The sequence below is a fragment of the Theobroma umbraticum genome, unplaced genomic scaffold (assembly GCF_002168275.2).
Source record: "Theobroma umbraticum cultivar Fairchild unplaced genomic scaffold, ASM216827v3 scaffold_30.0, whole genome shotgun sequence".
NCBI lineage: Eukaryota > Viridiplantae > Streptophyta > Magnoliopsida > Malvales > Malvaceae > Theobroma > Theobroma umbraticum.
In genome coordinates this window covers 12,630,657-12,641,915 of record NW_018397254.1, presented here as the reverse complement: position 1 = coordinate 12,641,915, position 11,259 = coordinate 12,630,657, and the positions used below count along the sequence as shown (strand labels likewise).

General features: G+C 38.5%; 3 protein-coding genes across 3 annotated transcripts; 1 reads left to right on the top strand and 2 right to left on the bottom strand.

Annotated features, from left to right (window-relative positions):
- The first annotated feature begins 1,395 nt into the window (after window positions 1-1,395).
- LOC110427215 (Major facilitator superfamily protein) lies at window positions 1,396-4,571 on the top strand. Its single transcript, XM_021442692.2, has 5 exons — window positions 1,396-1,770; window positions 2,112-2,362; window positions 2,528-2,745; window positions 2,827-3,407; window positions 3,559-4,571. The coding sequence occupies exons 2-5, from the start codon at window positions 2,125-2,127 to the stop codon at window positions 4,430-4,432; spliced, it is 1,911 nt and encodes a 636-aa protein (XP_021298367.1). The 5' UTR covers window positions 1,396-1,770; window positions 2,112-2,124; the 3' UTR covers window positions 4,433-4,571.
- A 1,479-nt stretch (window positions 4,572-6,050) lies between these two features.
- Window positions 6,051-9,981, bottom strand: LOC110429011 (E3 ubiquitin-protein ligase At3g02290-like). The gene is made up of 6 exons (XM_021444951.2): window positions 9,054-9,981; window positions 8,304-8,375; window positions 7,958-8,136; window positions 6,904-7,342; window positions 6,617-6,726; window positions 6,051-6,299 (listed from the first exon to the last, which is right to left on the bottom strand). Exons 3-6 carry the CDS (start codon window positions 8,075-8,077, stop codon window positions 6,273-6,275), a joined length of 696 nt encoding a protein of 231 aa, XP_021300626.1. The 5' UTR covers window positions 8,078-8,136; window positions 8,304-8,375; window positions 9,054-9,981; the 3' UTR covers window positions 6,051-6,272.
- A 145-nt stretch (window positions 9,982-10,126) lies between these two features.
- On the bottom strand, window positions 10,127-11,175 carry LOC110415756 (uncharacterized protein At4g14100-like). Its single transcript, XM_021427850.2, has 2 exons — window positions 10,578-11,175; window positions 10,127-10,428 (listed from the first exon to the last, which is right to left on the bottom strand). The coding sequence occupies exons 1-2, from the start codon at window positions 10,912-10,914 to the stop codon at window positions 10,271-10,273; spliced, it is 495 nt and encodes a 164-aa protein (XP_021283525.2). The 5' UTR covers window positions 10,915-11,175; the 3' UTR covers window positions 10,127-10,270.
- Window positions 11,176-11,259: the final 84 nt, after the last annotated feature.

Here is an 11,259-nt window from a genome sequence, read left to right as displayed (position 1 = left end):
AACCCAGTAAGGAAGGAAAGAAAACAGAGAAAATATGTAGAGAACAAGAAATATGAGATGAAAGGCTTGACGATAGAAGAAAGATTTTTTTTTTTTTGAGAAAAATAATAGCCCGGTAAGGAAGGAAATAAATCAGAGAAAATATGTAGAGAATAGAAAAGAGGAGATGAAAGGCTTGGTGTGTCTTGTGAATGAGGTAGGAAGGCTACATTTATAGAGAGAAAATTAAAAAATTAAACTCAATGTACAAAAATTTACTTGGGCTTAGCCCACGTTCAAGAGTCAAGCCCTAGCATAATTTTGTGTACACATGAGCCCACTCTTTTTACTTTTTTACAACTAGTCTATAGTGAGTTTGTTTATTTAAAGTACTCACACCTTTATGTACCTTAACAATATGATATATTTGAACCTTGTAAAATATACAATTTTTTCAACATAAATATCACATGGATTGTTTATATGGGTAAAGGCAGCGAAATTATTATCTTATAGATGCTTTTTCAATATGGTAGCATACACCTAAACAACCTCATCCTTAACCATTTACCATCAACAAATCCAATTTTCACTAAACCTAAAGTTGGTTACATTTGCCTTTTAAGAATAAATTGGACAATTACTACTTTTATTTTAAGAGAATCAAGTTTTGTCGTTTTGAAGCCTTAGTATAATTATCAAGTGTTAGTAAAGTTTAAAATCAATCCTTTCCTCTAATTTCACCATCATCGATCACCTCCCCTTTACATTTTCTTACGGGTTTTGGTTTTTTGGGTTCTCTCCGGATCTAAGTTCCCAATTGAGTCCATTTTGAGTTCTAGCGAAACAGAAAACTCCAAAGAATATCATCTTTAACCTCTTCCGCTTGAGTTTTTAACCGATGACGACTCATTCATGGAGAAGAGTAAAGCTAAGAACAATCCCAAGGATGCCAAAGACAGCAAGCTCGACGGTTCCAAAAGCGGGAGAGTAAGGAGGAAAGGGAAAAAAATTTTAATTAATAAACTTTTGATTATTGTACATATGGCATAATAATATTATAAAAAGAAGAGGAATGGGGCAGGCGGTGTGCACATCTCTCTTTCACGTTTCATCACCAAGCGTTTGCTCTTACCTTTTATAAAAACAGAGTGAGTAGTGAATAATGGCAAGACTAGCAAAGAGCACAAGGTGTAGAAGCTCTGATGTGATGATGCAATGACATTGACAAGAACCCCACAAAAAGGGAGCAACAGAGGTTTCAAATCTTGAAAACGTTAAAAGCCATGACAAACATCGTCATTGATTTACACCTATATTTCGCACCTTCTTTCAAACAAACTTAAAGCCACCATTTCCCGGTGGCAACAAGACTAGTTGCAAGAGACAGATGGTTTCAGGCCTTGAGCATACGAACGAAGGCAAAACTATTTAATAACGTGGAGCCGAGCCGACGTCAAGTACAAATCTTTGGTTGGCAGCCATTAATGCCGCGTCGCCGCTAACACTCTCTAATTGGCTTCCGCTTTTCTCATTCCCATTTATTACATTTCGGCCATTTTCTGATGGGCCATCATAGTTGGTTGGATCTCCCTTATTATTGTGTTTTATATTTTTCCTTTCATTTAATGAGTATTTAAATTGATTGCACTCACTAACTGTCCCAAGAACATGAATTCTCTTCTGCCTCGCTTTTAAGCTCCCTTAGCTCATACTACTACTTTCTCTTGGGTGATGTGAGAGTGAAGTAGGTGAAAAAGTTGGCCTTGAAACGCTGAATTGGAAGTAGAGGTATGTATTGCAATCTGTTTTTGTTTCCCTTTTGGGTCATTTATTGAACTGATCGCAAGAATTTTGAGATCATGCGTTTCGCATTCGTTTATATTTTGAACATGGGATGCTCGGTAGACGGTAGCTGTCAGATTTTTCTAACTCAAACGGTTTAACAAAAGGTTACGAATTTCCTAAACCAATAGAAGCTCAGCTTTCTTCTCTAGCTTTTTGGTTTTTAATCAGAAATTGTATGGAAGTAGAAAGTTTTAAGCACACGAATTTAGTTGGAAATGGTTTCCAAGCAAATTAAATCTCCTTCTTTGAGGGATGCATAGGCCATGACAGTTCAATTTTTTCAGGGAGTTAAGAGATATGGGTACCGGAGAAATCAAGTCGTCTGAAGATCTGCGTGAGACACCAGCTATTTTGGATGGAATTTCAGAGTCTGTTCACAGAAAGAAACTGGGAGTGTTTTTTATTGAGTCTGACAATAGGCGGACGGCTTTTGGGCGTGGTTCTACTGGGGGAACAACGCCGGTTAACATCCATGGGAAGCCTATTGCTGATCTCTCAAAGACGGGTGGATGGATTGCCGCCTTCTTTATATTTGGTAATTGAAGTTTCTCTTTATATGACATATAGTGTTATGGTTTGCTAAGTTGTAGAGTTGAGTGTTATACTGTTGTATCCGTGAAGTGTTGCACGGGTTTTGGCAAAAATTAAAGATTTTTGGACATGAGAATCTCATGGTGAACCTGACTCTTTTTCCACCCAGGAAATGAGATGGCAGAACGAATGGCTTATTTTGGCCTCTCAGTTAACATGGTGGCCTTTATGTTCTACGTTATGCATAGACCCTTTTCGAGTGCTTCAAATGCAGTTAACAATTTCCTTGGAATATCTCAAGCATCCTCTGTCCTTGGTGGTTTTCTAGCCGACGCTTATCTTGGTCGATATTGGACAATAGCGATTTTCACCACAATCTACCTTGCGGTGAGATATTGTTATGCAACCCATTGTTATTAACAAATTCCTTCTTCTTTTCATCACTCTTTGGAATCTTGTTTCCTACAGGGTTTGACAGGGATAACTTTATGTGCAACTATGAAAATGTTTGTGCCAAATCAAGATCAGTGTGATCAGCTGTCCCTGGTTTTAGGTAGCTGTGAGCCTGCAAAACCATGGCAGATGCTTTATCTCTATACCGTCCTTTATATAACTGCTTTTGGAGCCGCAGGTATAAGGCCCTGCGTCTCTTCTTTTGGGGCTGATCAGTTTGATGAAAGAAGTAAAGATTACAAGACCCTCCTGGATAGATTTTTCAACTTCTTTTACCTCTCTGTTACTACTGGGGCAATTGTGGCATTCACTTTGGTAGTCTACATTCAGATAGAGCGTGGATGGGGAGCTGCCTTTGGTTCATTAGCCATAGCTATGGGCATATCCAACATGTTATTCTTTGCTGGTACTCCTTTATACAGGCATAGGTTGCCGGGAGGCAGCCCCCTGACTCGAGTTGCTCAGGTCCTGGTTTCTGCATTCAAGAAGCGAAACGTTCCTTTCACTAGAAGCGAGTTCGTAGGCCTTTATGAGCTCCCTGGCAGACACTCTGCTATAAAGGGTAGTGGAAAGATACCTCACACTGATGATTTCAGGTATAGGGGGCTCTTATTCATTCTATTGCCATTTCTCAGTTAGGTAGATAAATTTCAGATCAAATTGATTTATGTTCCTCACAATCAATCACTACTACTCAGTAAGCAGCTTGATTCGTGACTCTGATTATCAAGTTTTGTGGTGTTGCAGGGGCTTGGACAAGGCAGCTCTCCAACTGAAGGAAGATGGAAGCAATCCAAGTCCCTGGAGGCTTTGCACAGTGACTCAAGTTGAGGAAGTGAAGATACTCATTAAACTTATACCTGTACCAGCTTGCACGATAATGCTCAATGCTGTATTGATAGAATTTTTAACTCTCTCGATACAGCAGGCATATACTTTGAATACCCGCATCGGTAAACTGAAACTCCCAGTAACATGCATGCCTGTATTCCCTGGCCTCAGCATATTTCTTATACTGTGTCTCTATTACTCTGTATTTGTTCCTCTATCCCGACGTATCACTGGTCATCCTCATGGTGCTTCTCAGCTTCAGAGAGTAGGCATTGGCCTGTTCATTTCGATCTTATCTGTGGCGTGGGCTGGGGGTTTTGAGAGGTTTCGAAGAGCCTACGCCATAAGACATGGGTACGAATTTAGTTTCCTAACTCCTATGCCGGATCTAAGTGCGTACTGGTTGCTGATCCAATACTGCCTGATTGGTATAGCTGAAGTATTTTCCTTAGTAGGCCTACTGGAATTCCTTTATGAGGAAGCTCCAGATGCAATGAAGAGCATAGGCTCTGCATATGCTGCTCTAGCTGGTGGCTTGGGTTGTTTCGTTGCCAGTATAATAAACAGTATCATCAAATCTATAACAAGGAACCCAGAGAATAGGCAGCAGTCGTGGCTATCTCAGAATATAAACACCGGAAAATTTGATTACTTTTACTGGCTGCTTACAGTTCTTTCTGTAATTAATTTCTGCATATTCCTGTACTCAGCGAATAGGTACAAGTACAGGACAGAGCAGGCTTTGGAGGTTAGGGAAACCAAACAGAAGATCCCAGCTGAGAATAGCTAAATAGAAAACAAGTCTTTGGCTGCACACGTGTTAATTTCCCTTTATTTGATAATCCTCCTCTGTAATGTTTTCTAGTTCGATGACGGGGTCGTTTTTGCAATGGAGCAAATGCCCTAAAAACACAAGTTCCACAGTTCTATTCTGCTTCAAGTTTCTGATCCTTATCAATTGTATATGATACAGCATGAATGATCTGGTACTTAAGCTGTTTCTTCAAAATTATAATGTCTTAACGATCAGGGAAAAAATATACTCGAATTCCTGATCTGATACGCAATGAAGAGTCTCAGAATTAAATACCAAGTCGGAACTGATGGCGCCATTTGCTTATCTTTACCAAGGTTGGTTGGATGCATGGGCCTTTCAGGGGTGTCAGCCCGGCGCCAGCTGTGCAGGCTGCTGTACCCAGCTTCTCCAACTCTTAAATGATGGTGCCTTACGACCCATCCTACCAATTGCAGTTGGACAAAGTCAAAAGTATTGTCCAATTTCTCGGTCCTATGTTGTAAAGACACAGCATTGAAAGATGTTATCGAGGTGGTTGGAGGTCACATTTTCCTTCCAAGTTGCTACTAAATACGCTACATTGAAGTCCTATACTATCACAAATGCCCTGGATTATTATCAAGGTGGTTGGAGGTCATATTTTCCTTCCAAGTTGCTACTAAATATGCTAAATTGAAGTCCTCCACTATCACAAATGCCTTGGATTAAGTAATCCAAACTTATGCACAAGTGGATGAAAAAGGGACCACTATAGTAGGTCGTATTACGCATATATTTAATGGGTAGACCACTGAGATACTCATCATGGAAATAACAGCTTCCTCAGATTCCAGATGAAATGAGCTGCACAATTATTGGAGGTAATTCGAAAAGAACACTGAAAATACGAATTTTGGATCTCCTAATCTGATATTATGTTAAAAGAACCACCTGACTTGATAGATAACAACCCAACCAGCACATATCTAATTGAACACATTGATTTATATGCACCAAACCTCTGGAAAGAACACATGTAGAATGTTTCAAAGTCTTCAAATTATCCTTGTAATTCAATCAGTTTAACACTAAAGAAAACACGGAGCCCATACCATTGATCTGGTCTGTAAACATCCACTTAGCAACTGGATATTCTGGCATGGAAGGGAAGGGAAGGGAAGGGAAGGGAAACTCTTGGAACAATGAAGTTTTATGAACATAATCCTATCTGAGACAGGTATTCAAATTTAAAACTTGCAACAGTAATGATTTACAACCACAGAATTAGTAACTTGCAGCATAGTGCTTAGACATAGAAGAAATAGTTACGTCTTACATCCTATCCTACGACCAAAAAAATATAGTGTGCTTATGAACTATATTTTGACATGGCCTGGACTTGCAAAAATCATCCATACTCTTCATGTGAAAGTGAACATAAATGACTGCCATCAGAAGAATATGAGCAGGTTTAATTTCTTTATTTTATTCCATAACTAATTCTCATCCTTCTTGTACCATCAGCATATTTAGCATGGGCAATTTCATCAACTGAGGCACAAATTGCAGCTGGTATTGATTGTTACGTGTCATTGGGTTGATTCCATGACAATTATGTTTACAAGCAGTTAACTTCACACAAATTATTAGTTTTTTTACATAAAAAGAAACATCATGAACATTTAAGTATGAGTACGAAGAAATAACCAGGCAGTACAACTAATGACATAAAGAACAATCGCTTCTATACATGTCATGCCTCTTTAATAAAATATAAGAAAGCTTTACGTATACTGATATTACCGGCAGCTCTATATGTATTTGCTCCATTGCATTGAAATCAGATGTAATAGACTTAAGGACTTTCACAGAACTCCATCTCCTGAACCACAAAAAAAATGAAACTTAAGATCACATGCACCCAAAAACAATCTGGAAAAAAAATATCTGGTCATAAATTATCGATCCAAGGAAAGGGAGTGGCTAAACAAAGTGTTTGGAAAGTAGGTAGTCAACATAACACTGGTATGTTTAAATAACTTCTGTTTCCTATTTCTCACGTCAATGGGCAAAACTAATCAAAAATCTTAGTAATTAATCTGGATCACAAGATTACAAAATTTACCCTTAACACTCAATGGGCTGAACTACAGAGACTGCAGAATATCTGCATTTTAGATTGAGTCATTTGGAACATACCTTGCCACATATTGGACAACTTTCACTCCTTTCCAACCATTCATAAATACAACCAAGATGAAAATGGTGTGAGCACCGCGTAGTGATTTTTGGATTTTCAGGGGTATATTCTGTAGGAAATTAATACTCATGAATGTAAGCATAACTTAAAATTACTTAAAAATTTCATTTTTCAATACCACTGCTGGTTAGTAAATTCTTACCATACGCTGAAAAAAAACAAGCATACCAGTACAACTACAAAACACAGTTCTTTCTTCTTTATAAGGATGAATATGCTAAATTACCATCAAGACAAGTGGGGCAGACATCTTCATCTTCAGATGAAGACTGCATGTAAGTAGGTCCATATGCAACTTTTGTAGCCAAAGTCCTCTCTGATGACTCAGGATGGCCAATCTTAGAGTCTTCTTCTGAATCAATTCCATTTCGTTTCTTCCCAATACCCAATGATTCTACACCAGAACTGCTCATATTTCTTCTCAGTGGTTGTGTTTCTTCTTGAAAATGAGTCACAGACTTATCACGCCTAGAGACCAAGCCATCACGCTGTAAGCGAGAGTACCTCTGCTCAGTATCATAAGGGGCTGGCCTAGACATTGAAACATGAGTTTCATTGACTGAATTATCTGGCACTGCAGTAGCAATTGCTGTTGATGACAAAGAAGCTCCTTGGATCTGGGATGATACAGGCAGCCCTTCCAATCTATGAAACATTGCACCATACTGCAAATGCAAGAAGAAATGGCAAATTCAGAAGTTATTTTGTCAAAACTAAACTCATGTATACCTTCGGTTATATGACATTGCGAAAGCAACATAACGAATGCATTTGCCTTTAAAGGAAAACAAAGTACATAAACAATCTTTCTATCACTAATTTGGCATCTAAAGAAGTTCTGAATTTCAGAGAAATTCTGACTAGAGTATGTATAAACTCTATAAATTTCTTTCTTGGACTATCATTCTACACACCACGAGTGGAGTTTTAAAACTCTACAAGGGGGTTTAGAATATTACGACATGTCTTTTCATTTATCATATAAAATTATTGTTGTTTAAATATACCTTAATGGGGTATGTAGCAACCCTCTAACCCTGCTTGTGGAGTTTAAAACTTCACTGGCAGTGTATAGCATAAAAATTTTTTCTTTCCTAACTACTTTAATTTCATGCAAATTGAGGCTCAGAGAAGCTGGCAAAAGTGGCACTGATATATGCTCCATGCCTTACCTTCAGAGTTTACAAAATTACAGGAATGAATCGGCAGCATAAAAATGAAAGTAAACTGATAAGAATAATTCCTTTTCTGCAGATAACCACAAGATAATAGAGACATACCCCAGTGAATAGCTGGTAGAAGAAGAATCTTAGGCAGATGCAGTGCCTATATATTGAATTGCTAGGATAAGCATATTCTTCATACTCATCACCACATGGACAGCAGCAAAAAGCACCCATTTATGCTTGCAATGTATGTATTTCTAAGTACTCAAATCTGGAAGAGCTCTTGAAGCTTGCTGGGAAAATTTTTATACATATATATAAAATGTTAAGCTTCCAAATGCAAGACAAAACCAATGGAATTGAGAACAAAGACAATTATGAACATGAGTCAGGAAATTTTTTTACAACAATGTAGTGACAGCAAAGTAAATTTGACAACATAAATGGAAGAAATAAGGACCTGGCTAATTCTTTTGTCACCAAAGCCGCCCAGTTCTTCGGTGTTTTGACTGAATCCCGAAGTTCAAATTTTCTGAGAAAAAGAAACCTGATTCATGATAATGACCAACCAAAAAAAAAGTAGGCTAACGTTAAGCAGCAGGAAAAAGACAAGATCCCTCCTTCACTAGGAGCTCGATGGATGCACTGCAATTGGGTTTTTTCGTAATAAAGGAATCCTAAAAATGCTCCAATTTCTTTTGCCATAACTGTAGAAGTTTCTCTTCAACGATGAGTTGCCTCACAATATATAATTTTACAGGTTAAAGCAAACACATTGGACATTGCTTTTCCTTCATATGCAAATTAAAAAAAAAAAAACAAAAGAAAGAAGCAAAAGTTCACAGCAAAGATTTCCCTTTTTTCTTGTAATGACCAACAGTACGGACAGTGGAAAATTTTTGCATAAAAATGCTGATAAAACAGCTCAAACAATCAGCATTGATCCTTTTTTATTATAGAAATAAAATGCCACGAAGGAATTACAATCTCCTGCAATAAAATTAACTCATTCCTTGAACCTTCCAAGAAATTTGCAAGTTCAGAGTCAACAACTGTACTTAACAGCAAGCCAAAAAAAAGGGGCAATTCACAAGCTTATTTTCTAAACTAATAAGCAGCAAAGTAAAGCTAATTCAGTAACCATTTTCAACAGAAACATTTAAAAAGAAAAAAAAAAAGGAAATTCAGAATGTAACAAAATAAAACTTACTCATCATCCACTATAAGACCAACATTTTCACGATCGCAGCCGGAAATCTAGGGTTCCTGTAAGACGAAACAAAGAGAGAGAGAACAGGGGAAGTTTGTGTTTTTAATAGATCCTAGGAGAAGCTACGTGCGCCTCGGGCGGAAGACAAAGATAAAAAGGATTTTTCGTTGTTAGGCGAAAACCGCGGAGAGGGAAAGCGGAGCTTTTAATTGCAGAGTTGACGGATGGGAGCAAATGCAATGAAATGGATTTGGTGAGTGAAGGCTCATCATTGTTGGGATGGGATGGGATAATAGTGTTAAGCCTGTCCAGTAAGTCTATTATTAGTATGTTTTTTATTCCTGTGAATCATGATTAATTTTTGGATTTGGGTTAATTGCCGACAGCAAGTGCCCTGTTGTTTTTTAATGAATTAAATTAATCTTTGAGTAAAATAGCCCCAAAAATTAGGATAGAAAAGGAGGAAGGGGGGCCAAAGACCCCTTGAATTTTATGCTTCAGTGGAGTGGGTCATGTTGTAGGTGCAAAACCTTAAAATAATTTTTTATTTTTTATTTTAAAAAAAAAAAAGGTAATAAAACGGGGTACATATATAAAAGGACATTAAATTATTTTGGCTGTTGGGGGTTTTGTGTTTGAGTATCCTTGCTTCTGCCAGCAAATTTTACAAATTAATGTCACACACTCTCTTTGCCCACTTGTATTATCAATAACTTGCCCATTTGGTCATCAGAAACTCGTAAATCTTTTTCCTTTTTCAAATTGACACAAGTGATACTTATTTCTGGTGAGCTAGCTACTAAGGTGACCCCCGTGTGCCAGCCCTTTTTTGTGTTATGTGGACAATTTCAATTCAATACCGTGTGGGCCTAAACAGATATTGTTCAACTTTCAAGGGATTAAGGTGACTTACTAGAATTGAGTCTTAATTTGCCTCTCACGGTCTTGCCGTAGGGAAAAAACCAAAAGACTTGGTAAAAAGGAAAATCAGAAAGCGAAACGTCAAGAGAGTAACAGTATTCAGTGACGACATGCCAATAGAAGGTAGAGGGATTGCTCATCACTCAAGAGTCTGAAACTCAAACCGGATCTTAAAGATGCATTTAGAGGAAACAATTAGAGAGAAGCGTGGAATGATACTTTCAGACCATTAGGTAGCAATAAAAAGCATAATAGGAGTTCCAAAACTTTATTATCACAAACATCTTCATGAAAATTCAGAGCACAGCAGAACCTTTGAGAACCCCATCCACCATTGTTTCCACGGGAATGCTGCTGAGCGAATCGTTCTTGTCAAAGCAGTAAACGGGGGCTTGCCACTTAGCATCCTCAAGAGCTGCTCCTACTTCAAATGTCATCACATGCGCAGTCCTCCCTACAGTATTAGTATTTTTTTTTTTTTTTTTTACATTTATCAACCCAAATTGATGGATAGATTATGAGGAACAGATTATTAACAACAGGTGAAACAGTTAATTTAATTGCAGAACGAAATCCATCATAAAACTAGTAGTTAGTAGTTACCGGTGTAGAAGACCCAGTGAACAGGCCTCTTGGTGATAACATCCTCATAGTACCAGATAAAGTCCACCTTCTCCCACACATTGCAGAGGAATCCATCCACGTGCTGCTGACCCAGATACTTAGCTCCATCTAGCCAGTTGGGCCGTAGAATCCCAACCTCAAGCTGGGCACTACTGCACTCTTTGGAGGAATCAAGGGTGTAAAGAAAAGAAGTGCCGTTGTTCCATTCAAGGTCATAGAGGACATTACCAAGCTGGTGCTGAATGATGTTGAAGTTTCTTCCGTTGGGCCAGTCGTACCAGAGGTCGATCACCTGTAGGATGCCGCTGTAGTTCATGACCAGGATGGAGTGGAATTGGTGGGGCCATGGGGTTGGGATTGGGTCTTGCTCCCGTGTGGATTTGCAGAATCGTGAACAAGTGAAGATGAGAAAGAGGAAGAGGGTAACCCTGGGTGTGGGTTTGTCAGAGAGGCCATCTTTGTTGCTTTTGCTTCTCAGGAGGACGCGTGGGATGCGTGGTGATTAGTAATGCTAAAATCATTCAGCCTTCCGTGCAAAGGCGAGTGACTGTTCTTTTGAAGCGTGACGGACCACTGAGGTCTTGTACACGTTCTATTTTCATTGGCCCTTGTCCTTTGATTGCACAATAAGCCTGTGAATTACAGCTGAGAAGCTAATCAT

What these genes read in the sequence shown, in the direction of transcription:
- LOC110427215 (XM_021442692.2), top strand. Translation starts at nt 2,125, where the DNA reads ATGGGTACCGGAGAAATCAAGTCGTCTGAAGATCTGCGTGAGACACCA. An exon ending in TGCCGCCTTCTTTATATTTG is followed by an intron (nt 2,363 to 2,527) that starts GTAATTGAAGTT and finishes TTTTCCACCCAG; the next exon opens with GAAATGAGATGGCAGAACGA. An exon ending in CCTCACACTGATGATTTCAG is followed by an intron (nt 3,408 to 3,558) that starts GTATAGGGGGCT and finishes GTGGTGTTGCAG; the next exon opens with GGGCTTGGACAAGGCAGCTC.
- LOC110429011 (XM_021444951.2), bottom strand. Translation starts at nt 8,077, where the DNA reads ATGGGTGCTTTTTGCTGCTGTCCATGTGGTGATGAGTATGAAGAATAT. An exon ending in CTGCCCCACTTGTCTTGATG is followed by an intron (nt 6,727 to 6,903) that starts GTAATTTAGCAT and finishes AATTTCCTACAG; the next exon opens with AATATACCCCTGAAAATCCA. An exon ending in GTTGTCCAATATGTGGCAAG is followed by an intron (nt 6,300 to 6,616) that starts GTATGTTCCAAA and finishes TTTGTGGTTCAG; the next exon opens with GAGATGGAGTTCTGTGAAAG.
- LOC110415756 (XM_021427850.2), bottom strand. Translation starts at nt 10,914, where the DNA reads ATGAACTACAGCGGCATCCTACAGGTGATCGACCTCTGGTACGACTGG. An exon ending in TCACTGGGTCTTCTACACCG is followed by an intron (nt 10,429 to 10,577) that starts GTAACTACTAAC and finishes CTAATACTGTAG; the next exon opens with GGAGGACTGCGCATGTGATG.